Source organism: Pteronotus mesoamericanus, unplaced genomic scaffold (genome assembly GCF_021234165.1).
Source record: "Pteronotus mesoamericanus isolate MK-2021 breed Mesoamerican mustached bat unplaced genomic scaffold, CSHL_Meso_final contig_1242, whole genome shotgun sequence".
In the NCBI taxonomy this organism is placed as follows: Eukaryota; Metazoa; Chordata; class Mammalia; order Chiroptera; family Mormoopidae; genus Pteronotus; species Pteronotus mesoamericanus.
The window spans coordinates 2,197,642-2,225,136 of NW_026555053.1; the positions used below are offsets into that span (position 1 = coordinate 2,197,642).

Genomic DNA, 27,495 nt, shown 5'->3' on the forward strand with positions numbered 1-27,495 from the left:
GCACCACTCGGAGAGATTTTCAACCCCTAGGTATTTCTTCTATACTTTATTTAAAAAGATAGCTGCTTGGGTTCAGAGACGCAATTGTACTGCACGAAGTGTCCAGGTAGGCGTCCACCTGTAATCGTTTCCCCCCGCTGCCCTGGTGACGAGCGGCAGAGCTGTTAGGAAGGCAGCACACAGCCCTCGTGAGACAATCACCGCCGTTGATTGTTTACAGGCCACGCGGACAGGCTGCATGAGAAGCCAACTTCACGCACCTCAGACGTATCAAAACGAGAGCAGCCAAGCTTGCCTGCTGTCTCCAGGCACTGCCTTTGAAAGCACCATCCTAAGCTTTCAACTTGCCCACGTCGAAATACGTATTCTTTTCTGACTGCGGAGGGCACCTGCTGCTGATGCTCCCCGGTTACATCGCCGGCAGATGCATCCAGGGAAGATGTCTCAGATCGGCCCGGGTTTATTTTTGGTTGGGAATTTACAATTGTACCGACCACTCTTCCTCAGACATCCCCTCCTCGACTCGGGCGATCTTGGCCGCCAAAACCCAAAGTGCCAGGCACAGTGCGTTCCTGTCTGTGCAGCAGGCTTGGCAGGCATTTTTGTCTCTTTAAACCCTGGCTTTGCATCAGAGGTGGAAGAGTAGGAATGGTTTTCTGCCACCAAACCCTGTGCTCCCTTTGGAGTAGTGGCCTCTTCCCCTGGCTCTCAATAGGGAGCAGCCCTGGGGCTGGAGGGAAGAAGCCGGGACACCTGGGCCAGGCCCGGGGCAGGCCGGCCGGCCCCCACAGGCAGCTGTGTGTGGAGGGGGTGCAGCTTGGCCCAAATGCTGCTTAGTCAGGCTCCAATGCCTCGCTGAGCTGCAGATGTGCCCGGACCTGCCACCACCAGGTGTCTGTGTCTGGGCTGGGAGGTGACGGAGCAAATGTGACTCTTGTCTCCTGGTGTTTCCCGACATTGTCCTCGGAGGAATGTGGAGGACGCAGGCGAGGCCACCTCAGAAGGCCTCTGACAGGGCAGTGGCTCTCTACCCACCCTGTCCCATCCAAAGCCCTGCCCCGGCCCCGCAGGCTCTCACTCAGCCCTCCTGCCAACAGCGCCGGGGCAGGCTCCTCCCCAGGCCGCTGGCAGGCTCGGGGGAGAGGCAGCTGCCCACCTGCCCGGCTGTGAAACGCTGCTCCCACCATCAGCGCCCCAACCTCTGTAGCTAAAGGGGTCTTTTTCTTTTTAATACAGTGATGCCATGTTTAAAAATACCTTTAAAAAAAATTTTTTTTTTCCAAGCTCATTTGTCCACACTGGGGAAAAAAATTCTTGTGAGAGGGAGTTTCCCAAAGAGAGGCTCTTCTGTACTTAACAGAATTATTAACAACGCCAGGGAGTCTTATCAGGGTGCAAATACTGGAAAAGTTTACCAGTCCATTAGTGGACTCTGAATCTAACACAAAAAGTTTGTTACTGATTTCTGTGTGGCTTTTGAGAATTCATTTTATTTATTGTTTAATGTTTTTTATTTTTCAATTACAGTTTACATTCAGTATTATTCTGTATTAGTTTCAGACGTACAGCACAGTGGTTAGACAAGCATCTACTTAACCAAGCGTTCCCCCCACCCCGATATTTCAAGTACCCACCTGGCCGCACACATAGTTACTATGATACTATTGACTATATTCCCTGTACTATAATTTATATCTCTGTGAGTATTCTGTAAATTCACTGTAAAGCTCAAGAAGCCTATGAACCATTCTCCACCAAGAGATATTTACCCTACAAATATTTGTTGCGCACCTACTATGTACCATGAGCGCAGGTCTCAAGAAGACTTCGCTATGTATCGCAGATGGTACAAATGAACAGCACATTGGCCAGGTTCAGTTCATAAACATATTTCGTTTGACTCACACCATATTTATCAAAAATTTGAATTAGTTGCCAACATTTAAGCATCAGAATATTTCTAGCTTTTCTTGAAAACTCAGGAAACCTGGCAAAACTAAGCCCACATTCCCGGCTGATGACAAGCATAGTAACAACTGCCCACACCTCAGACAGGCACTGGCTCTCAGCTCACAGAGCACCCCCCCGCCCGGCCCCTCGGCAGATGCCGGGGCTCCGGGGCTGGGCGGTCACGGCACACCCGCCCCGGGAAGGGCCTCACTCAGGGACGCGGCCATCCGGCCAAGCCTCTCATCTCAGAAGGGCCGCTTCTTGCCTTCGTAAGAACCACTCACAGTGAATCTGATTGTGTCTTCTCAACTTTTCCCCTTTTTGATAAACTTTTTTTTTTTTAATCTTTGATATTATACAGTTAGAGAAGACATCCTGGTTTTAGTACTCACTCAAACGAGGAACTTGACACAAAAGGAACGTAGCAAGGCTGAAGTGCAGAAGCAAAAAGTGAGGGCTAGGGGGGCAGGGGGGCCTAGGGGGCCCCCCATTGGCCAGACTCAGCAGCTGAGGCCCAGGGGAGGGGAAGTCATGCCCCGGTCCCAGTACTGACCAGCAGGAGGACACACGTGAGCTCTGGATGGTCCGTACGCAGCAGGTAGCACGCTCTTTTCTACAGGCCGCGGTGGTTTCTCCGTCCCGTTTTTCGCTCACACGTGTCCAAGGAGCGACACAGAAGTCCATCGGATCTGGGAATAAACGTAAGGGCTAACTTTGGTAATATCAAGGACTAATCCTCAATGAACCTGCAGAAGATTAATTACTCATTTTCCTCTAAACTTACTGATTCCTCTATGTGGATCAAAACTGTCATGCCTGAAAAAATGTCCACCCCAATGGAGTGTGTTGGGAACGACAGCCTGTTTCCATGTTTTCAAATTACGTATTGCCGAAATCGTCCTCATGTTTGTAACCAGCAATAGAGTTAGTTAAACAGGGGGGTCCTGACATTTGTTGCTAGCGGAAAGCTTTACAGAAAAAACACAATTCGCTTGCAACAAATACAGATACTGACCAAAACCTTCATTGAGACAGATGAAAGGTACGTATGAGGACTTAGACATTTTTGGTGTATTTATAATAAGCGTATTGTGGCCATTCACTCATACTGTGACCAAAAACTCCTCTGGTAACAAATTTAAATTAATCCAAAATCGGCTTTATGCGCACCGGAAAGGAAGGGAGGACGGCAGTGTCAGCAGAACGGAGACTGTCTTATGGGGCCCCACCGACCTACTCTTGGGTCAGGGACAGAGTTTCACACCTACTCTCAAAGGCGAGGACAGTAAGGTCAAAACCCCCCGACTTCCTCAGCCAGCTTCCAATGGCTGGGAACTGGCTACACCCAGGTCACCCCAACTCCAACCCCTGAGCTTTGTCTGCTACAGCCCCGAGCACAGAAGGCACTCAGATGAGTGATGGCCAAAGAAGTTCGGATGAGGACACATCCGAACTAGGCTGGAGGATGCAAGAAGCACCGCAAGAGAGCCAGACGCAAGTGCCTGGCGGGTCGTCAGAGGGCAAAAGCACCTGGAGCGACCCAGACCGCGTGGCTCAGTTGGTTAGAGCGTCATCCGGATGCGCCAAGGTTGCAGGTTCCTTCCTGGTCGGGAAGGCAACCAGCGAATGCATGAGTGGGCGGAAATACAAATCAATGTTTCCCTTTCTCTCTCTCTCTCTCAAAAAAAATCAATAAACTTTTTTTTTTTTTTTTTAATTTACAGCACAAGGAGTGGAGAGTTGGTACGGGGTCAGGGAAGGCTTCAGGGAAGCGGTGACGTTTGAGAAAGACCTGGAAGGACGACACACTGTGATAACACAGGCCGAGAAAAGAGCAGGAGCAGAAGGGGGCTGGCGCCCGCCAAATGGAGGAGAAGCAGGTGGGGTTTGGCATTCACAAAGCCAGGCTTCAGCACTGCTTCAGCCATGTGAAAAAAATACCTCTTCCCAACACCTGGAAGGCAGGGCCGCGTCTCTCCCACGAGGCCTGCCCCATAGCCTCCGGCGCTGCAGACCCAAGACAGGCGCCTGGCCAGGATGCCCTGAGTGTGTCCCACCTGGGGAGAGACAGCGGGGGCTCTCCGGACCCCATGAAACCCCCGTGACACCCACGCTCTCCCACAGGCACCCTCTTGTCTCCTTTCCATCCTCTGCCTCTCGGAGGCCTGCACCTCCCAGAGCCAGAACCAGGCACTCTCTGCCTCTGGTTGCAACTCCCTTTTCTTCTTTCCATCGCCCATTTCCCCACAACCTCGGGGTGTATGCAGAAGGCTTTGCTTCCCCACTCAAGGAGCCCCACCAGCAGCGGGGCGGGGGGGGGGGGCGCTAAACCGGGGAGGAGGCAGCAGGAACCCCCCACCCCACTCCCCAACCCCCGCCCCAGTCCAGCCTCCAAGAGAGAAGCCCTTCAGGGAGCTGCGTCCTCCTGCGGGTCTGCGTGCGCGCCAGGGCCCTGCCAGCAGCTGCGGCCCATCTCTGTCGGCTCCCAGGGGTCAGGGAAGCCGCTTCTCGGGCAGGCCCTCCCCCGCTGTGCTCACAGGGCTCAGCTCCGGCTGCGTGTTTTAGGACATTTCAGTTCACTTCATCCTTCGCACCCCATAAGAGAGGTGCAAAGCGGATCCCATTTACAACCGAGGCGAGGGAGGTTGAGAGAGCGAGCCCCTTGTCCTGGGGACGCGGGACAGCTGGGGCTGTGCGTCCCGCGACCACAGCAGGGAAGTTTGGGTTCTTAGCAAAGGGGGCGACCCCTCGTCCACGTCAGGGACAGTCCCCGCGCGGCCCCTGGAAATAAGCTCCCGTTGGCGCGCGCCGCGGGACCCCGAGGGCGCCCCGGGGAAGGCGGGCGGCGGCCTCGCCGAGCGAGACGGGAGCCAGCGAACTTCAGAGCGTCTGGCCTCCCGGGGAGGCAGACGCGGACACGTCTGTGTCTCCCGACAAGTGCCTTCAAGCCCAGCGGGGCAGACACCTCCGCGCCGGCCGCCGGCGAGGTCTCCGCGGGCTCAGGGCGTCCGCAGGCGGCCCCGGCGGGCGGCGGGCTTCCCGGGCGGGGGACTGGCGGCCGGCGGAGGGGGAGGGGCGGGGAGGGGACAGCGCAGGAGGAGGCCCCCACCCGGGCGCAGGGGGCGGGCGTGCGGGGAGCCGCCCACTTCGCCGCGTCGCCCCGACGGCCGGAGTTTAGATGCGGCGGCGCCCGCCGAGCCGGGGCGGACGCGGGCCGGGGACACGCGCGGGGAGCCGGGCTCCGCGGCGGCCGCAGGATGGCTGAGGTAAGCGGGGCGCTCTGCGCGCGGGGCGGCCGGGGCACCGCTAGGACGTGGTCCCGTCCGTACCGGGTCGCGCCCTGGCAGCCTCCCCGGACCACCTGCGCGGTGGCGCGGGCCGAGGGGGTCCCCGCGGTCCCGGGACAGCGTCGCGCGTCGGGAGTGCGGGCCGGGCGGGCGCGCGTCAGGTCGCCTCCCGCCCTCAGCGCCGCGGCTGCGTCCGAGCGCGCCCGCCTCCCGTCCCGCCGCTTTCAGCCCGGGATCCACTCAGCCAGCAGCTCGCGTTCGGAACGGCCGCTTCTACCTGGGTTTGGTTTCTGTGGAGGACGGAGCGCGCGGTGGCCGTCGGCCCCTGTGGGAACCGCGGGGACAGGCGGGCGGCAGTGACCGGGTTCCCGGCCGCGAGCGGGGACGCATCTTTTGTGTAAAACCGCGGAGCAAGGTGCCGGCGGGCGGGGCAGGGGCGTCCGGAGCGGCGCTGACGGCGCAGGACCCGCGTGCTGTGTCGGGAACGGCGCGGCGCACGGCGTCTGCGGGGACGGAGACCCGGCCGCCGCGGGGCGCGGGAGGGGGCACGGAAAAGCCAGGCGCGCGTCTCCTGCGGCTTCACGACGGGACACCTGCAGGGACCGAGGGGACTGGGCGGTGCCTGGAAGCGCGGGGACCGCCAGCGCCGCGTCCCCGTGCCGACTCCCCTCTGGAGCGCCGCGTCGGTTCCCTGTGGCCGGCGGGCCCGGCAGCGCGGGCGGAGGGGGCCGCGGCGTGTCCCCGCGGCCCCCCGGCTTTGCCCCGAGAGGCTCGGGATTTGTCAGCCAGATGTGACAAGATCGCGGAGAGGCGAGGGAAGGAGGAGATCTGATATTAATCAGCGCATAGCTCGGAGCCAAACTTTCTCAAATGCGGTGTAGGAACATGTTCTTCTCATTTAAGGCATCTCTTTGTGGCTCTGCGGCTGCCACCGGCCCGACTTTGACAGTTCAATGGAATGCCAGCGAGCAGCCTTAATTGTGGGAGTGAAATTGTGTGTGTTGGGGCGGGGGAGGGGGGAGGATCAGACACTCTAAGGTTCCGTAATGTCCCCTGGTTTTATGGCCGCGCTCGCCGCGCTCCTCTGAAGACAGGCCCTTTAACTCGGGCCAGACGCCCGGTCGCAGCCAGGCCTCTGCTGTTAACACTTAAGGGGCCTGAAAGAGGCCCCGCTGGTGTCCTGGGAATCCCTGTCAGAGGGTGTGAGTGTGTGTGAGTGTGTGAGGGGGAAACATGTGTTACTCCAGCTCTGGGTCCACCGAGCACATCCAGCAACAATTTTTTTTTTTTTAATTGACTTCTCAGCAAAGCGACAAAGATTCTGGCTTGACCATAAGTGAATTGAAAAGCAGCGTTTGGCCCGTCGTTTCTCCCCCCCCCCTCCCCCCCGCCCCGTGCTTGCTCTCATATTCCTTGTTTATTGTTTTAAATCGCCGATGGATTTCCAGAGATCTTTTCGTGAGCTGTCTTGGGCTGTTAGTTTGCAAGTCCTTTGTACCTGTTAACATTTTGGCGCAGTGATAAGTATCCTGGCTTCTCCATGGGCTGTAATGGCGATGTTATTAAAACATCGTTAAAGCTGGATCTGTCAAAATGAAATTTTCGTCCACCGCGTAAAAGGAAATTCCTTCAGATGCCCTAAATGGCTTAGGATTTTGGTTTATGCTTTTTAAGTAAGAGCGGAAAGATGGCCCCCGGTTCTGTGATGAGGAATTTTGGTGCATACCTCGGTCCTTGTGGGCATAGCTGAAAGAAGAAGAATGTGAGTCATCATTTGATTTCTCATCCGATAAGTTTGCCAACTTTAATTTCACCAAGAACCGTATGGCCATTTCCACTGCGCTGTCGGTTGGACATGTTACTGCTCTAGGTAAATGCTGAAACGAGGCGGTGAAATCTTCACTCAGCCCAAGTGCTGCTCATGCTTAGGGAGCTCGTAAGGGTGTTCAGACACCTTAACAATTTAATTTGGCATCACCTCTGTACCTATGGATTCTTCAGAATAGAAAAGGATCCAGCAACATGCTCCTCCTTCAGTCAGGGAGAACGTGGTTGGTTTGAAGTGCGTCTTTGGCCACTGAGAGATAATAGGATGTGAAAAATGGTCTGTTTGCTCCGGTTAGAATTCACAGGAGCAATACGCGCCAACATGGAGTAATTGCCGTAGAATTGTGAGGTTTGCACGGAGGGCTGTTTTTATTTTTATTTTACATTTCTCGCATGCAGCAGTTAGTCCCGCAGCCCAGGCCCAGGCCCAGGCCCGCATTCTGTACCTTAGATTCATCAGCGTGGAAAGGAGGGTGACCCAGCCGCCTCCTGGGTGAGAAAAGCCACACAGATTCTCCTGGGGGATAACTAATGATTGTCCTGTAAGCATACACGTACCGTTTACGAATGCTTAGAGATAAATGTAAGTGGGGAAACAGTTTAAAAGTTCAGTTTGTCGGTAAAATTAAACTGCGGTGTCGGGGGTGCGGGGCCGAAGTGTCTTTTAGCTTTTGTGTACGGCTTTAGAAGTTATTTTGACAGTGGCCATTAAAGACTTGCCCCGAAGGTTCCACAAGGTAAATTACTTGCAGGAGGAGCATGTTTTACCCCAGGGTGAATTTTCACCTCTACAGATGTTATTGAGAGTGAGTTACTTTTCTCAGAAACAGCTCTGTCTGAAAAGAACTAGAAATACCCCAGCGAAGGTGAAAACTCGGCGCTGAGCCACACGCATCGCTCGGCATGCCAGGTCAGTGTTTACGGAGTCACAGGATTTTTTTAAATTACCGTATTGCAAGTGTTCTACAGATTTTCAATTCTCCTTATTTAGATACCCGGTTTCTCATGATTTATCTAAGAGATGTTAAAAAATAACTGGGTTCTTCACAGAACGGGCATCTGGAAAGGTTTTAGTTTTTTCCTCTTAAATCGGTTTCCACCTGAAAACCTTATTTCCTCTTATCTTGTCGTTGTTTTGAAGCCCTTTTTCCTAACTCTGGAAATTCCAAGATTCCAGCGTGGCCCCATATCTCTACTCAGACATAGGCCTGTTTTATCCAAAAAGGGTGGGTCTGAGGGGCAGTTTGGTATCGTGGTACCGCATAAAAAGGGTGGGTCTCAACGGAGAGCAGGCCGGGGTCACCAGGATCCAATTTGGTGCCCTCTCCGACTTCGCCGAGTGGGAAGCAAACGGGCTCTCGCCGCTGCTGTCTGCGCATGGACTCGTTACAAACCTGCCTGATGTAGCACAGGAGGCCCTTGCCTTGGGGGGGATGATACTTTCACTCAGCCAATGTGAGAGAAAAGAGCGGTGGAGAAATAAAATGTGAAGGCCAGGTCCAAGCAGCCTGTGCTGAGGGAAATGTGCTCAGGTACATTCTCCATCAGGCGGCCAGCTTGTTTTCCCTTATAGTTCTATTGATTAGTGTGCCTCCCCGTACAGATGATTTCTGTGATCTGTCAGTGCTCCCTGACGAACCCCCAAGTTACTTTCCAGCCCCTTCACCAGCGTGTAGAAGCGCCGGCCTTGTTCTGCAGCCCTCTGTGTCTTGCATCGCTCATCACGAAGGTGGCATTTTTATACCGGCAACGCTGATGTTTCATGAAACACCACGGGGAATTTTAAGACAGCAATCAGGGTGGCATCATTGACGGGCTGATTTTTCCTGTTTAAAAACTGTATTTTGAAAATCTAGGGTGTTTTTGTTTTTGTTTTTGTTTGTTTTACACTTTGTTTTTCAAATCCAGTTCTCATTAAGTCCCTAAAAGAAATGTTTGCTTGGGGTAATTGGCCACCTTTCCTAAAATTACCTTGAAGTGTAAATGTCTTTTTTTGTTTCTATTTTTGTTCCCCTCAACCCACCCCGACTGTTGTAGCCAGAAATTCCCCACACACGCACTTAACGTCCTTCTGTGTTTTCATTATCAGACGTCTCTGAAGATACCACTGAAGTCTCCCAAACTTAGGTTACAAGGGAAAACAATATTTTTGTGTCACTTAAATTCCTCTATAGTTTTCTCGTTCTTGCTCATTTTTTGAAAAAACACATAATTTAGTTTGGTTTCAAAGATAATGGTCGCATTTTTTTCTACTTTTTATATTTTTTTGTTTTTAGAACTAATAATTTTAGGAAAAAAGGCACAGCTGTTAAATTATTTTGGCACACAGTTCATACTTTGATTTATAGAGATCAAAGGATAAGTATTTTCCCCATCACCTTCTTTGAACTAAGCAGCAAGAGAACACACTGAGCGTGTCATGCATACCTCTCCTCACAGGTGGACTTGGCCCGACACCTGTCCCCCGAGTCCTGCCTCCCACCTGCCCTCACGCCACCGGACCCTTCTCCATGCTTTCAGTTGCTTGTGACTGGTCTCTTTTTTCATCCCCAGACGTGCAGCGAGAAACCAAAACCTGTCAGCTCTCCTTCCGTGTCATTTTCATGTTGCAAATGTTGCCTCCCTGGTTCCTGAGGCTTCCCACGTCCAGCCGCTGTGTCTCCCCCCCCACCCCCACCCCCCGTTCAGAACGCGGATGGCTTCATGAACCCGACAGAGAGACTCCCATTGACCCAGCCCGCGCCCCAGCCCCACCCTGTGCAGTCGGCTCTCGCTGCCCATGACCAATCTGTGCCCTGGGGCCCAGCTTCCTGGGCCTGACACACAGGTCCACGGTGAGTCTTCTTTACGCCCAGGCCCTTGGTGCTGCCCACACGCGCTGATGGGCCCACGCCTGCCGCCTCCTGCAGGACGTCTCCCGCCTCTCTGCCGTAGCATCCGTTTGTCCCTCCATGTTTGCCATCCCACGCGAAAGCAGGAAACGTTGGACGGATAGGGGATTTTGATTCAACTTTCTTTTTCACTTTTTACTATAAAGAATTTCATACAAAATCAGAATAGTTTACTGTAGCTTAGTGATGGGCGCTTGGGGATTCAACAGTGACCAACCCGGGGCCAGTCCCATCTCATCGGTATCCCTGCCTGCCCTTTCCCTTGACCATCAATAGCACTGGCGTACGTTCATGCAAATCCTGGACGTTGTAGATTTTCATGCATAAATGTTTTAATAGTAGCTTTAAAACAAAAGACTTGTAAAAAAAAGACAAAAGCGATATACCATGTAACACGTAAAAAAATGAACAACTCTAATGACATTAAATTTCAGTATTCCAATTTCCTTGATTGTCTTGTAAACTTCATATTGCCATTGGTTTGTTTAAATCAAGCCCAAATAAGGTCCGTATGTTGTCTCTCTTAATCAATAGGTTTACACTTTACTCTTTTCCTTGCAATTTACCTGTTGAAAAAGTTGGGCTGTTTGTCCTGTGGAATGCTCCCCAGTGCATTTTACTTCGCTGTGGTATCACTTAAACGTTCCTCTATCCCCTGTATTTTCTGTAAGTGGGATTTGACCGAGAGGCTTAATCTAATTCAGGTTTGAACTTTTTTGGCAAGAATACCCCATATGTAATAGTATATACCCTTCTGTCCAGAGACAAATGACCGGGTTGTCATCTTTTCAATTAGGAGGTGAGGAATATACTGACATTTTAATTCTTCATCTGGGATACGCATGTAAAGAGAACCTTGGACTCCTCAGTGATTTGGTAGCTCTAACATGCAGTCTGTATTAAAAAAAAGAATGCATGCTTGAGCCTTGCCTTTTGTTTCCCAGGGATGGGAATAATTAATTGGTTCCTTGGCCTCTTTAAAGATGGCTGATGAGTCTTGCATTTGCTTTCAGTATCTTTCAAATTGCTAGATTTGGATCAAGTTGCTAGATTTTGACACAGTGAATGAATGTCTCACACCGACGTTGGATGGACCGTCTTGCCTGTTCAGTCTGTTCAGCTGTGGACCAATCAGGTTGTGCGACTTTCCTGCCCACTCCGCCCCCGCCCCCCCCACCCCCGTTCTCCCCCGGGGCCGATGCCGGGAGCGCCTCACCTTTGTGGCCGAGTGGGCTCCTCGCGATTACCAGGGCGCAGCAGATGCCTTATAAACAAGCACACAACCACCACAAAAAACCCAATTTGTTAACTAAATCAGTATCATTTGGCTAAACTGCCAGGGGAAGAGGATGGCGCGGGTCGGGTCCCTGCAGCAGGTAAGCGCCTCACACAAAGGGACCTCCTGGGTGTCCGCTGTCTTCGTCCCAGTTGCCCTGAGACATCTGGCAAATGGTCACACTGTTTTCCGGGTCCTAGCTGTTCTTCCGTGGGTTTACATTTGTAAGAAAAACAGTAGAAACCTTAAAAAATAAAGCATGAAAGAAGCTAGAGGAAAATGAAAGGGAGGGAGGGAGGGAGGGAGCAAAAAAAAAAAAAAAATTGGTTCTAAAAAGAGACGTGAGAAGTACAAATTGTGTGAGAGAGGCAGACGAGCAGAGCGGCTGCAAAGAGCAGTTGGGTATAGACCTCGTACCCTTGAATGGTATGGTTTCCCAAACCGGAGAGGCTCGCTCTGCAGCCACAGAGGGTGGGCATAACAGCTTCATAGCAGGTGAAGAGAAACCAAGCCCTCTCCCCACGAGCTAAGGCGGACCAGCTGCTTTGGAAGATATCTTGCATTATACATTGGCAGTTTTTTTATTCCCCCAAGACTCAAAATATATTAACAGCCATTGTCTATGTTTAATATTTAAAAATACAACTTGAAAAAACCTGGAGCATTTTTATTCTAAAGCTTGGTGACTTTTAAAAAGTGATCTGTGATGTAGCAGACTGGTCCTTAGATTTCAGGTTGGGAAATTATGATTCTTAACAGCGAGAATCTGGCACGGCCTTAGAATCTCACACTTAAGAGAGGACCACACACTAAACTTGGTCTTAGTGATCTCTACTAGTTAGCCATTTTTCACCTGGTTTTTATGGGGCCCTCTCCACGGTCCCTAAGAAGATCAGTCAGTGTGTATCTTAGGAACTGCATCTGGCTGTGAGTGAAAGATACTCCTAAACCAGACACCATCCTCTCTGCTCAGCAATCCTTAATGTGTGATCTCACGGTTGCCTGGTGGTTGCAAAATGGCCTCTGAAGTCCAGCCATCACATTCTTGTTCCAGGAAGGAGGAAGGACAAAGAAGTCTCTCAGCTGAGCCACCTCCCATTTATAAGGCACTTTCTGTAAAGTTCCACCTAAGAACGTCTACTTCTATACCACTGATCAGTACTTAGTGACCTAGCCATTAAAGGAGATGCGAAAATTAAGATTCTTTTACCAAGGCAGACTAAGCAAAAGGCTGTTGGGTGGGCATCTGTAATTAGTAAGCATGGCCCAGCTCTCTCGTTGACCCATTCGTTATTTTCTTAAATAACACCAGCGAAAGGCTTCCCAAGTGTCAGGCCCGCGGTCAGCTGCTAGCTGTTGGTTTGGAGTTTCTGTTTTGTTGCCTCTGTCAGGAATGACTCATTGTGAAGCAACTTTTATGGAGGTCTCTATCATGAGTGTTTTGGGTAGCTCTGTCTGCACAGAGTCAGACCACCTGAGCCCAGAGGAGCTAAGAACGTACTTGCTGTAGGTCTGGCAGTAACAACAGTCGTACTGTGCTAATTGGTCTTTTCAACTCTCCATCTGTATTTTCTCATTAATGTGGCTAATAAGCCGCTGAGGTAGGCAAGAGCAGGTATCCAGCCCATTTTATAGTCAGAGGCTCCAAGTCATGGAGCTACCGCTTACACGGCTGAGCAGGAAGTAGGATGTAAGTTGCCCGAGGCCAGTCGCAGGTTTTACTGCCTCCCCCCAACACACGCTCAGTGTGCTGAAGGGGAAGGCGCTCAGGCTCCCCAGCTCCACATCCAGACGTGTCCTTGTAATAGGCAAATCGTAGTCGCTTTACACCTTTTTCCAAGGCTCATGGTTAGATGTGGAATACAATCCATACTCCTCGGCGCGTCCCCACAATCCTATGCAGAATAGCCTGTCACCTCCGTGACCCCCATTTCCTACCATTAACCATGCCTGCTCCACTCCAGCGATGCCGACCTGTTTTGGTGCCATAAAAACTCCTGCCTCCTTGGTGCCTTGGGGCCTTTGTGCTTGCTATGCCCGCAGCCTAAAACGTTTTTCCCTCTGCCTCCAGTTCTTCACTGGCTCCTTGCCATCCTTTGGGACTCAGGTTAGATGTCACCTCCTCAAAAGCCCTTGACAGTGACCCTCTCTACGGGGCACTTCCTCCTATCTCTCTCTATTCCTGCACGCCACCCAGTAACGTTGCTAGCAGAGATTTCTGCTTCGTTCTTTCAGAGCACTCACCTTGTTCTGAAAAGATACTGTTTGTTTACTTGTTTATTTTCCGTCTCTAGAATATACACGCCTTGAAGGCTGGGACCTCATTGGTCTGGTTCAGCACTTTAATCCTCAGAGTTTATAATGCCTGGCTTAGAACTGCTCAGGAAATATTTGGATGATAATGCCTAACTCCCAAAGTTGCTGTAGGGATTAAATAAACCCGTAAGGGTAAATGCGGTTAGCGCCAACTCTTGATATTTCAAGAAATAATCTACCCCCATATCCAAATTTGAGACCACCCTGATAGACTGTAAGTTCCTCAGTTTCCTTGTTTGTAAAATGAGGGCAGTGCTACCTGCCTCCTGGGTGGGTTTAAGAAACGGGGTAGCACACAGGCCCCATTTACTGCAGAGCTGCCTGTGATACCTGCTCAGTAAAGCTCACCGACTGCATGCCCTTGGGCATATTACAGCTCTTCCATACATTCTAGTTTCCCGAGAACAGTTTCTTCCTGGCAGCGATGTAGTGAGGATTACACGGGATCACCTAAATACGAACGCCACCATGTGGAAGGACAGATGCTGGAAGGGCAGCGAGTCTCACGGTCGGACTCAGAACCGTCCGGTCGATTTCTCGGTGACGATAGAAATGTTCTCATCTCCACTCTCCAGTATAGTAGCCACTGGCCACTGGCACGGGTAGCTGCTGAGCACTTCAAATGTGGCCGGTGTGAGCAAAGAATGGAAATTTTATTCGCTTTTAATTAATTTAAATAGCCACCTGTGAGTAAGTGGTCAGTGTATTGGACAGCGCAGGTGAAGTCGCTTGAACCCGCAGGGCTGTCTGGCTGGCACACAGTGGGTGCTGCTCCTGAGCCCGATCAAAAACAGCTCCTCTCTAGGGGCCGGTGCAATGACTCTGGAGACCCCAAAGGTCTTCTGTAATTTTTCCTCTCCCCTCTTCCATCTAGTCCCCCAAGAACACCTCCCCCAGGTTATCTTCCATGATAGGAATATATTTGCATGTCCTAAAGATGAAAACCTCTTTGAAGTAGCCAGTTTTTTTCTTTCCAGCTCAATAGTTCGCATCCGACAAAAGACATGCACTGCCCAGCAGTGGATGCCTGTGTGCCTGCCCCACTGAGGGCCTGGGCTGTGGCCACTGCTAGGAACTCAAGTCGGCATCTCCCCAAGCGCAAGGTAGCTCAGGGGTGCCTAGGAGAGGAAGTGGGACCCTCAAACCCATCGAAACACCAGCTCGTAACTTTCCGTCGCGAGAGTACAAATAACGGAATCATGCATCACATGCCGGGTGTGTTGGTAACGTCTGGATGAACAAACGAGCAAAGGGTAGTTACTGAAACAGCCAACCAGCATTTTGAATGCTGATTCGTAGCACGTCAAAGGGACTGATAACAATCCAGAAATAGCCTGATTCAGATGAGTGCACAAAAAGCGATACCCACGTCGTGAGGGGTTTGGAATGTCGTGAGCACCTGCTTTATGCTTCTGAAGGAAGGAACACCTATTAGGAGTCCAAAGGGAAGGATGTAAGTTTTAAGAGTTTTCCATTTGGATTTACATGAGCACTTTTTGTCTTGTAATGACAGTATTTTTTTTGTTTGATTTCATTTTAGAAGTTTTAATTTGTCTTTTGATAATAGTGCTATAGTTTGACTATGTTGGAGAATTCTGTGATGGGTGGAACAACCCAAGGGCCTTGTATTAGAAGTTTTCTAAGATACTGTAATTAGCCTTTTTGTTCATAAATAATTCCTCTGAGTTTAGTTCCATGGATGTCTAATGAGCTTTATTAAGCCTTATTCAAATACGTTCACGTAGAACCACATGGATGTTTCTTGTTAAGCAGCATTCAAACGTTGGAATTGTAGCTAAAACTGCCTAAAATGCTGTCCCCAACCTACAAACTGCTAAAACTAAGTAATCAGGTTAGGTCCATGGGTCCCACCTGGGGACAGTTTTGCCTCCAGGGGCACGTAGCAGTCCCTGGAGCCATTTTTGGTTTTCACACCTGGGGGAGGGAGGTGTGCCCGGGGCCTCTGGCGCCGAGAAGCTGGAGAGGCTACGGGACCCCCTCCCATGCACAGGACGGCCCCTGCCCCCACCAAGAACTCCCCGACTCGCGATGATTATAACGCTGAAGCTGAGAAACCCTGAGTCAGGAATCAAGAGATGCAGAAAGAAATGAATTTCCACCCGAGGCTGCGAAATGTGCTGGGAACGTGGTTCCCTCCTGCTGCGCTGGGCCCAGGCGGTGTCCCAGCGTGTCCCGGGGCTCTGCGTCATGGGGAGGGTCACCCGGTTTTTAGAGAGTGAGCGGCCTTTTCAGGGACATCATCCAAAGAAAGAACTTTTCTCCTTTTTAAAATGTTCTTTAAAGCCGTCATAGAGTGTAGGCAGTGAAATGTTGTTTCAGAGGCTTCGTACTGAGCGTGCTGGTAGCTCTTGTGGACATGGACGAGGTCGTCTGCAAGCCATCGTTCAGGGTCGCAGGGAAGTTTGAGAAGCTGGACACCTTAACAGGTGCACTGCCGACTAATGACAGTGCCCTTCACAATGTTTGCTTTGACAACGTGTAGGAAAAATTAAGTTGTTACCCGGTTTTATCCTTTAACTTCCAGTCAAGGTAGCTATGTAAGTTATGCATATAGGTGTATAGATGTATGAGTTCATGTATTTAACACATCAGTAAAATGTATATATAAGGAGAAACTGTATAACCACAAAGTAAAAAAAAAAAATAATTCCTGGTGTTAAAGCAGTGTTTCTCAATCTATTTTTCATTTCTCCCCACACCCCCATATCAAAGGAGACTTTAGAAGTGTTTTTTTCCTAACTGTGTTTCCTCCAGTGAAATTTTATTATACCACACACTGTATGCCTGTTGATGTATGTATACCCGCACTTTATACATAAAAAGAATATTTTTCACCCCCCATAACAAATTGCACCCCTTTGGGATGATACCACCCCCAGTGGGAATGCACGCATTATTGAGAGGAAGACAGTGTTGTGGTTATCTGGACTTCTTTATATTTTATCATAGGACTTTACAAAAAGTAAAACCGTTTCCCCCGTGTTTCCTGTCTTTTGGTAATTCAGTAGCACCGTTGCTCCCTGCCGCACGCCTCTGCGGTGAGTGGCCCTGTCCTCCACCTGAAAATCTCCTGTCTGATTGCTCTGGTCAGGCCGATTGTAATCCAGAAAGAATTGTAGGTGGCCGTTACATCGTGTAAACTTGAAGCTGTATTTAAGCAAGGCCACCAGTTTGTTTTTTTGACCTTACGTTTGTAGATTCGCAGCAACATTGAGTGTACAGACGCTTCCTGGACACCCCCTGCACGGCCCCCCGCGTTCTCAGCACCCCTCAAAGGCGGGGGGCGCATTTGTTGCAATGACGAACCTGCGCTGACTCCTTATAATGACCCACAGCCTATAGTTTACCTTAGTGTTCACACTGGGTGTTGTACATCCCATGGGTCTGGACAAATGTCTAACGACATGGATCCGTCCTTGTAGCATCACTGGGGATCTTTCCATTGCCAGAAAGTCACCTGCGGTCCGCCCGTGCGCGGCGTGGCAGCGAGGATGTGGGGAGGCCGGAACCTCATGCGTCGCTGGCGGGCGTGTGAAACGGTGCAGCCCCTTTGGACAACCGTTGGGCAGTTTCTCAGACGGTGAACGTTACTGCGTCACCCCGCGATTCCACTCCTAAGCACATTCCCCAAAGACGTGGAGACGCGTGTCCACCATAAGCTTGTACGCGGGCTCCTTTTGGGGATGATGAAAATTACACCGTGACGGTGACCGCACGACTCTGTGACTGTACTGAACACCATTCACTTGTGTGCTTTCCGTGGGTGAATTGTGTATGGGAATCATACCTCAGTGTAAAGCTGTTTTTTCTAAAGATGAAAGCACACAAAAAAGAAAACCACTCCCCCTCACCACCACCCATTAGCGGTCTCGGCCCCCTCCCCGCCGCCCCGGGGGACCCCTCCTCTGCTCACCTTGACCTTTCATGTAAGTGGAATCATACAACCTCTGACTTTTTATACTTCCTTCATTTTTGTGTACTTCCTTCCTTGCCAAATGTTTTCGAGATTCCTCCACACGGTAGCATGTATCAGGGCCTCGTTCTTTCTTATTGCCCAGTCGTGTTCCACTGTATGGATGTACCAGAGCTGGTTCATCCGTCTATCCGTCGAAGGCCATTGGGGTTGTTTCCACTTTGGAGAACGAGTTTTTGTGTGGACAGATGTTTTCCGTTGTCGTGGGCACATAACCAAGGAGGGAAATCTCTGGAGCCTAGGGCGACTCAGCCAGACTGTTGTCCAAACTGCTTGCCCCATTCACCATCCCGCCAGCAGCAGGTTTGTAAGTGAAGACTCGTTCCAGCCGCTCTTCCAGCGCGTTTCGCGAGTCCTAGGCCAGATTCTCCCCTTCCTGTCCCCACACAAGGCCACATAGTCCCTTAATGGGCAGGTGGAGGTTTAAACCCGTAATTGCGGGGTGTTTTCGTCCCCCACCCCCAAACACACACGCTGCCCGGTCTCACGGCTGCCTTGGATCCCGTGGACCCCCCCCCAGCGGCTCTCCCCGGGAGCCCTGCTGTGTCGGAGCTCTGTGGGAGCTTTTTCTCTTTAATAATAGATCACATTCTGCAGGCCTCTAGCCCCATCTGAGGAACTCATCTTAAAAATATCTGTGAAGATTTGCTGCTAATACTAGACTTTCGTTGGCACGTACATCTCTATTTTTTGTTTGTTTGTTTGTTCATTTCAGCCATATGTCCGCACTCCACACCCACGTACCGCACACAGCACTTTAACACGCAGCCGGGCACCCACGCACGGCTCGTCCAGCCTGTATCTGTCTCCCTCAGTCACACAGTCCGGTGGGCGGAGTCGGGGACCATCCTCAGGGCGCTGAAAGCTATTCTGGCGTTCAGCTTTTGCCGCATCTGCATGGGTGGCAGGCTCCGGTGTGGATGACTCTCCGCGCCGATCAACTCCCTTTCCCTTGTCTCAAGGAGGCCTCTGCATACATTTCAGCATTGCTGCTCTGCTCAGTGGAGAGATTCGTTGAAAATGTGACTCTTCACCCTTCTTAATAACAATAAGCAAGTTATTTCTTTCCAGCCCATGATCTTACGGAAAGCCCTGATGTTTGGGGCCTGCTCTCCCATGCAGAAGAACATCTGTGTTACGTGTTCTCCATCTCCAGGTCCTGGGCCAGCCGCTCCGCTTTCCGGGGTCCGGTGTGCGTGTCTGGGCGCAGCACGGAGTGGGCATGCATTGCTCAATGCGCAGGGCTGAACGGAGGTTTTGTTTTGTAAATTCAGTGTCTGTCCCACACACCGCGAACAGGCTACACATACCTGTGTTCTCTCTGGCAGGCTATTGGCTGTACCCTGAACTGCAGTTGCCAAAGTTTCAAACCAGGGAAAATAAACCACCGCCAGTGTGAGCAGTGCAGACACGGATGGGTGGCCCACGGTAACTGTATTTTTTCCCCTTCTCTTGGCTGGCAGAGCTCCCTCTAAGTAACTTAGAGCTATTCAGGAATGGATGTAATACCTAAGAAGGACAGCTAACATTTGCGAGTCATTACTGCATGCCAGGTAACAGGCTAAGAGCTTTATATGTGTTATTGCTTTGAATCTTAACGACTCCATATGATAAGTGTTTTGTTAGCCCCATTCTTTTTTTTTTTTTAAGATTTAATTTATTTATTTTTAGAAAGAGGGGAAGGGAGAGAGAAAGAGAGGGTGCGAAACATCAATGTGTGGCTGCCTCTCACACACCCCCTACTGGGGACCTGGCCTGCAACCCAGGCGTGTGCCCCGACTGGGAACTGAACCCGCGACCCTTTGGTTCGCAGGCTGGCGCTCAATCCACTGAGCCGCACCCACCAAGGCCGTCAGCCCCATTCTAAAGATGCTCAGTGCCATCATTTTCTGATGATACAATGCTCTGTGTAGCCTAATACAGTAACCCTAGCCCAGACAAAATACAGAATGCTCAGTTAAATTTGAATTTCAGGTAAACAATACATAATGTTTTAGCCCTAAGTCTATCCCACTTATGTGCCATTTATCTGAAGTTTATAGGCAGATTTAACTGGACATCCTGTACTTCTCTCTACAAAACCTGACCCTACGCTGGCCACATGTGGCTCCAAAGTACTTGACTTAGGGTTAGTATGAGTGCAGAATTGAATTTCTAATTCTTTTAAGGGTCAAGGAATTTAAATCCAAACTGAAGGGGCCATATGTGGCTGATGTCTGTTGCACCGGACAGCATAGAGTTCGGCGGCTTCGTTGGCCGAGCCTGACAAGTAGGAGGTGCCCGCCCAGGCTCAAACCCGGGCCTGCCGGCCTCCCAAGTCCAGGGTCTCCACCTGCTGCTCTGATTTTTCCATCCTCTTGACCGGGCACCTGCCACCTTTGTTTTTACCCCCGTTTTTGTGTACTTTTCCCCACGTGTGGCTCTTTTACACCTCAGGGGTGCCACAGGAAAGGGAGGAAAAAGAAAAGAGTTGTTGGGCCAGTCCTGTGATAGCTGTTAAGATAATTAATCGTTTGTATAAGCGTGTTTTCTCTGTCAGAACACATCACTGAGAGTTAGTGCTGTAGCTTATCTCCCCTGCAGTGTTTCTCTTGCAAGTAGACTCTTTAAAAAACGTTACTTCTTCCGTTTGGTTTTTCAGCTCTGAGTAAGCTGAGGGTCCCCCCTCTGTATCCAACAAGCCAGGTAGAGATTGTCCAGTCCAACGTGGTGTTTGACATTAGCAGCCTCATGCTGTACGGGACCCAGGCCATCCCCGTTCGCCTGAAAATCCTCCTGGACCGGCTCTTCAGCGTGCTGAAGCAAGACGAGGTTCTCCAGATCCTCCACGCCCTGGACTGGACCCTTCAGGACTACATCCGAGGCTACGTGCTGCAGGTAGGGCCCCCGGGACCCCCGGCCCCTCCAGTGTCTTCTCCCATCCCCGTCCGTGTGGCTGAGGTCACCTGCTTGCCCGTCCCTGTGACAGGCAGTGCAGTCACCCTGCCCTGTTCCACTTCTTCTAACGGCTGAAGCCCTGCCTCCTGTTCTGCGGGGAACCCAGTGCTTTCCTCCCGGTCCCTGTGGAAGTCAGGGTGTGGGAACGTCGCCTGCGGCTCTGACTTGGGTTTCGCTGAGCAGCTCTTCCCCATCCTGGGGGCTGCCTCTGTTTCTTTCAGTATCTGCAGACTGTGCCTGTTGACACAGGTGCTGCCTGCATCCGAGCTCACTGACGGTTTGGGGGTGAGAAGGGAACTTATCTGCAGGACCACAAGCGAACAACTGCAGCTTCTGTTCCCCAAAGCCGTCTGCTGCTGCTTTTCCTTCCTAGAATCTGTCGTCTTGGGATATCTTGGTGTTCGTGCCCTTGTGTTTTTTGCTCTCCCTCCAACTCTCTTGCAGCCTCCGCACATTTTGCCTCTGTCTCTGTAGGAAGGAGAGATGAAAGGAGCATCTCTCTGTATCTCTCACGCCTTCTCTCCCCTCCGTACATTTTACCTGTCTTTCTGTAACCAGCTAGGCCATCAAGGTGTTTTCACAAGCAAAGAATGTATTTCCTGATAGGAATGACATCATTTCCGTGACGTATGAAACAGCTAAAGCATTTTCTTGCCACTGCACTAGAAAATGTCAGCCAACTTAGGTAAAAATTTCAGCGAAATGGGGGTATGAATGTATTTCTAAGTCTAACGGACACGCCAGCTTTTCTCCAATGGGCCCTATCACGGAAATGAACACAAATAACCGTGTTTGACCTGGACCCCTCAGTCACCTTATGAAGTAGGTAGATTGTCTCCATTTTCCCGTTGAAAAATCAGAGTGCTTCTAAGTCTTGCTGAAGTCGCTCAGCTCCTCTGTGGCAGACCAGAATTTGAACCCGCGTCTTTCTGAGTCTAAAGGTCACACTCTTCCTCTGGAAACAGGTTTGCTCACCTCGAGAGCAGGACCCCCAACAGGCTAGAAACAACCTTTTATGTAGAGCAGCATTATGATCTTACATTATGACATAGATCAATATTTAATGATCCTAATAATCTTGCTTTCTAGCGTTGGGATTAAAAATATGGAATCAATTACCTTGAACCTCTAGTGCATGAAAAATTTATGATGTTACATTCTTCCTCATCTTCAAAACTCTTACGTGCACTGTGAAAAATCTCAGTAGGCCATCAAATACATGTTCTGTGATAAAATATTTATTGTAGTTTTGGGAAAAGTTAGGCCTTGCTAGAGTTTGAAAGATCTCCAACACGCCCGTGTAATTACAGCTCTGCTTTGTGAACTCGGGCCGTAGATCAATACAGGCTCATTTGTTTTCCAATGGTAGTTGCTTGGGCAGATTATTAAAATGCAGTGAATAAATACTCAGGCTATATCTAGGTCTGATTGCTCCATCTAGAGTCTTTAGAGAGGGAAGTGACTATTTTCAGAAGGCACGTATTTTAATTTTTGTGGGGAGGATTATAATGCCTCATGCAAGACGACTAATTGGTTTGAAATCAGATGGAAATGATCACCAAATTTCCGAGGCGTGAGTAATATAATTTCATGTCTCTCTTTCGGACGCCCGCTTATATTCGTGCAGCCTATATTCCGCACCGAGTTTCTGGCCTTGGAGGGGGGCGTGGGTGGGCGCTGAACCCAACGAGCCCCGTGCTCATCCAGAGGGGGCGTCATTTTCGAATGTGCACACAGGCGCCCCGGGGTGCGCGTGGGGGCCCTGACCGCAGGGCGCTTTCTGCGAGGAGAGGGTAAAGCGTGGGCAGCGAATTGTACGTTGACGTTCTGGTTTGGGTTTAGGACGCGTCGGGAAAGGTGTTGGATCACTGGAGCATCATGACCAGCGAGGAGGAGGTGGCCACGCTGCAGCAGTTCCTGCGTTTCGGGGAGACCAAGTCCATAGTGGAGCTGATGGCGATTCAGGAGAAGGAGGAGCCGTCCGTGCTCATCCCGCCCCCGACCGCGAACGTGGACATCAGGGCGTTCATCGAGAGCTGCGGCCACAGGAGCGCCAGCCTCCCCGCCGCCGGGGACAAGGGCAGCCCCCCCAGTGTGCACCCCTTTGAGAGCCTCATCAACAACATGACTTTCATGCTGCCTTTCCAGTTCTTCAACCCCATGCCTCCCGCCCTGCTAGGGTCGCTGCCCGAGCAGTATGTGCTGGAGCAGGGCCAGGACCCGAGTCCGGACCCCAGACAGGAAATCCACGGACCCTTCCCCGACAGCGGCTTCCTGACTTCAAGCTCCACACCGTTCCAGGTCGAGAAAGAGCCGTGTCTGAGCTGTCCTGATGCTGTTACTAGCAAGGAAGACAGCGCCCATTTAAGCGACTCCAGCTCCTACAACATCGTCACTAAGCTGGAAAGGACACAGTTGTCCCCCGAGGCCAAAGTGAAGCCCGAGAGGAACAGCCTCGGCACTAAGAAGGGCCGGGTGTTCTGCACGGCCTGCGAGAAGACCTTCTACGACAAAGGCACCCTCAAGATCCACTACAACGCCGTCCACCTGAAGATCAAGCACAAGTGCACCATCGAGGGGTGTAACATGGTGTTCAGCTCCCTGAGGAGCCGGAACCGCCACAGCGCCAACCCCAACCCCCGGCTGCACATGCCGATGAACAGGAACAACAGGGACAAGGACCTAAGGAACAGCCTGAGCCTGGCCACCTCTGAGAACTGCAAGCGGGCAGGGTACACGGCAACGTCTCCAGGCTGCAGGCCTCTCCCTGGCTGCCCGGGTTCAGGCGAGGATCCCAGGGGCCCAGCGGCCTTCCCGGGCGTCGGCCAGAACGGCGTGCTCTTTCCCAACCTCAAGACAGTCCAGCCGGTCCTCCCTTTCTACCGCAGTCCGGCCACTCCAGCGGAGCTGGCCAACACGCCGGGGCTGCTGCCGTCTCTCCCCCTGCTGTCTTCCTCGATCTCGGAACAGCTGGTTTCCAACGCAATGCCATTCGACGCCCTTCCCAAGAAGAAATCCCGGAAGTCCAGCATGCCTATCAAAATAGAGAAGGAAGCTGTGGAAATAGCGAACGAGAAGAGGCACGCACTCAGCTCGGATGAAGACATGCCCCTGCAGGTGGTCAGTGAGGATGAGCCGGAGGCCTGCAGTCCTCGGTCGGACAGGGCGCTGGAGGAGCAGCATGCACCGCCGGGGAGCCTAGGAAAGCCTCTCCCTGAAGGGCAGAGGCCCTGCCATCTCCCATCGGTGATCGAGCCCAGGGGGGCCGTCAGCCGAACCCCTGAGCAGGCCACGCACGACTCGGAGACGGAGCAGAAGCCAGACCTGACCGTGGTGCCAAGGGAGGCGGCGGATGGTGGCCGGGACCTCCGCCTCGCACCTGGGATGGAGCCCTGTGTCCCCTTCCCAGACTACATCAGCCTGCAGCAGCGCCTGCTGGCCGGGGGGCTGTTCAGCACTTTGTCCACCAGAGGAGTGGCCTTTCCTTGTTTCGAAGATTCTAAAGAACTGGAGCACCCGGGTCAGCACGCGGTGGCGAGGCAGAAGGAAGAGAGTCGCCACCAGTGTGACATCTGTCAGAAGACCTTCAAGAATGCTTGCGGCGTGAAAATGCACCACAAGAACATGCACGCCAAGGAAACACACGTCTGCACGGTGGAGGGCTGCACGGCCACCTTCCCCTCCCGCAGGAGCAGGGACAGGTAAGGCACCTGCTGGCGATGGCTTGTCCTAAGGTGGCGGTTCTTTATCACCTGGAGGGGTGTTGAAACGGGCTTCTGAGCCCTGCGCTTAGAACTCCTGCCTCAGGGGGGCAGCGTGGGGCCTGAGAGCTTGCATTTCTAAGGGCCCGGTGACACGATGTTGCTGGGCCGGGCACACACTGAGAAACCCTGTCCTATAGCTCCGCCCTCCTGGATGTTCAGTTCCAAAATCTAAGCCCTTTTGGCCACAGGATGTGACGTGAAATGATGGGAGACTATTTGTCGTCATTTTTTAAAATCACCTTCTGTGTGGATTTCTTGTGTCTGTTCAGGGCAGAAATATTCATGGATTTATTATGGGGGCTTTAACGTAGTATTACAGTACATGCATCATCCTGCTTTGTCTAAAGTCTGAGAAATTCTGAATTCAGAGGCACATCCGGGTCCAAGGGTGTGGCGTGAGGCACGGTGACCTCATCCTTGCAGTGGAGGAAGGAGGAAGGTGCTTTTAATCGCTGTAGCTCTCGATATTCACAGGACACTCGGGAGCTGAGCGTGCGGCCCAGAGCTTTGGTTTGTTGCTGCCGGGGCCTTTCTGTACGAGGTTCCAGTGAGTGTGTTTGTGTGTGTTTCTTGCAATCGCGTGTATGTACTGGAACCTGTATGTCAACCTTGCGTCTGATTTTCTGCTGACACATTCCTGCCCCTCCAACCCAGAACGCTGACATAATCACAGGTCAGAGCTGTAGTTAAGGAGACCTGCTGCAAAGTGGGTGATCTGGGAGCGCAATTCTGATGACGTCCGGGGAAAAAGAACGCGTAAGGGAGAGAAGTGGAATCGGAGATCTGAAGTTGGATTACACTCGCTCCCTCCTTGTGTGTCCTCGGAGATGTGGAAAAGAAAATTCAGTCCTTGTTTATTTCGGTGACGGTGTTTCTCCCAGTCTGAACCTGGTGTGCATTCTGAGGTGTCTGGAGTCACCTTCCTGTCCCCTTGAAGATCGTAGCCCTGGATACAGGCTGTGTTTGCTTGTCAGGGTAGCAGGGAATCTCTGAGCAAGGCCCCCATTGATTGACAAGTTACATCCAAATGATATTGTATGAGTCTAAGGCCTGTGTCATAATGGATACTCATTACCTGCCCCGCGGCGTAATCACCGGGTGGGAGGCTGGTGATTGGTGTGCGCTCACAGTGCTGCCTTGGCAGAACCGCTGTCTGGTATCCAGGGAAACGTGGCAAATGGGAACGGGACTTAGTGCGCGCTTCCTCTCGCACACCCTACTCTTTCCAGCCCATCAGACGTTCACACCCGCAGAACTGCTGGGGCGATGTGCGTGCAAACGCCCTCACCCCTGCTGCGCGAGCCACGCGGGAAACTTTAAGTTTCCTTGTAGCCACGGTAGAAAAAGCAGAGACGAGTGAAGTACATTTCAGTGACAGTGTGTTGCAGTCTATCCCAAACATTATCATTTCACTATGTGATGCAGCCACCCCTCAGGCACTCAGTACCGTGCAGGAGCGGCTATCGACTGGACCGTGCCGCTCGAGAAGGTACTGTCTCCGGGTGTCATTGAAATAGAGTCCTCTCTTTAGTTCCTTATGATGGGCGACCAGGTATTTCCTGGGACCCGCTGTTCCAACATCCCCGTCAAATTGGCCTAATTGAAATCGTCTAGCCATTCTCTTTAGATGAGGCCCAGGAAGTTAACGTGTCAGTTAGATAGTGGAAACAGAAGAGGAGCACACACCCCAGTCCCCAGACCCGCTGACTTCCCGGGAATGCTCATTTCTGGCGAGGGGCGAGCGTCAGCGGGCCAATGTCCACGAAACACGCATTGCACCCCACGCCCCTTTTCGTCACGCCGCACATGCCTCACGTTTTGTCTGGTCTCCGCTTCGGGTCTCCGCTCCGAACAATGACTCTGTTTTGAAAGCAGCCAGTGCAACCCGTTGCTAACCATCTTTTCACTCTTGTAGACACAGCTCAAACCTAAACCTCCACCAAAAGGCTTTGACCCAAGAGGCCGTGGAGAGCAGTGATGAGCATTTCCGGGCAGCTTACCTCCTCAAGGACGTGGCGAAGGACGCCTACCAGGATGTGGCTTTCACACAGCAAGCCTCCCAGACGTCTGTCATTTTCAAGGGAACCAGTCGGATGGGCAGCCTGGTTTACCCCCTGGCCCAAGTCCACGGCGCCGGCTTGGAGAGCTACCGCGCGGGCCCGCCCAGCGAGGGCACCGTCCTGGATCTGAGCGCTACCTCAAGCATGAAGTCGGAGAGCAGCAGCCACTCCTCGTGGGACTCGGACGGGGCCAGCGAGGAAGGCACCGTGCTCATGGAGGACAGTGACGGGACCTGCGACGGCCCGAGCCTTGGGCCCGGGGACGATGAGTTCCCCATCTGTGTCCTGATGGACAAGGCCGACCAGAGCCTCGCCGGCCTGCCTTCTGGGCTGCCCATAACGTGCCACCTCTGCCAAAAGACATACAGCAACAGAGGGACCTTCAGGGCCCACTACAAAACCGTGCACCTCCGCCAGCTGCACAAATGCAAAGTGCCGGGCTGCAACACCATGTTCTCGTCTGTTCGCAGTCGGAACAGACACAGCCAGAACCCTAACCTGCACAAGAGCCTGGTCACCTCTCCAAGTCACCTCCAGTGACGAGATCGGATGAGCCTGTATCACGTTGCAGGAGGAAGGTCATCCAAAGATACGTGTCTGACTTTGTTTGATACCATATGGGACAAGCCAAGCAAAAGGTACTGGTGCTGACTTTCTAGTCTTCCACAGCAGGATGGGCAACCAACACGCCTTGTGAGACATTGACCGTGGGGGCAGCTTTTCCAATTATTTTTCTTAACCCAAGGCATTTTTCAGTGACATGACCAAAATGTGCAGAAATGAGGCCGCCTCGCCCAGGTTTGTTTACACCCCCCCCGGGCGATGGCCAGGTCTGCGGGGCCCAGGCCTGGGGGGCAGTTTGGAGTGAGGCTGGCAGGAGGAAGGGTCAGCGGAGTGTCCCCGGGGAAGCAGGCTGTCCGCACGGGCGAGGAGCCCGTCCCAAAGGTCCCATTGTTGAGATCCTGCTTTAAGGACTCTGAAATCCAGACTTCAGTTTGGGAACGTGGCTGTTTGAGACAGTCCCCCCATTTGGAGTAGAAAATTGCTCGCGCCCCATGGGGGTCGCGTGCGGTGCCCCAGGGGGCCGTCGGAGGAAGCAGGTTGGCTTCCAACACCGTAGAAACCCGAACATCGCCAACGATGTAGTCCTCGCCCTGTAACACGCATTCAAGAAGCTGGGGCGGGGGGGCGGG

General features: G+C 52.0%; 1 protein-coding gene across 1 annotated transcript; it reads left to right on the forward strand.

Annotated features, from left to right (window-relative positions):
• Positions 1-6,107: 6,107 nt before the first annotated feature.
• Positions 6,108-27,210, forward strand: BNC1 (basonuclin zinc finger protein 1). Its single transcript, XM_054588496.1, has 5 exons — positions 6,108-6,185; positions 18,870-18,969; positions 20,183-20,418; positions 22,321-24,179; positions 26,158-27,210. The coding sequence occupies exons 1-5, from the start codon at positions 6,108-6,110 to the stop codon at positions 26,840-26,842; spliced, it is 2,958 nt and encodes a 985-aa protein (XP_054444471.1). The 3' UTR covers positions 26,843-27,210.
• The last annotated feature ends 285 nt before the right edge of the window (positions 27,211-27,495 follow it).

Bases quoted from the DNA above. Each gene is read 5' to 3' on its own strand.
- BNC1 (XM_054588496.1), top strand. From the start codon at position 6,108: ATGCGGTGTAGGAACATGTTCTTCTCATTTAAGGCATCTCTTTGTGGC. The intron at 20,419-22,320 runs GTAGGGCCCCCG...GTTTGGGTTTAG, and splicing joins TCCGAGGCTACGTGCTGCAG to GACGCGTCGGGAAAGGTGTT. The intron at 24,180-26,157 runs GTAAGGCACCTG...TCACTCTTGTAG, and splicing joins TCCCGCAGGAGCAGGGACAG to ACACAGCTCAAACCTAAACC.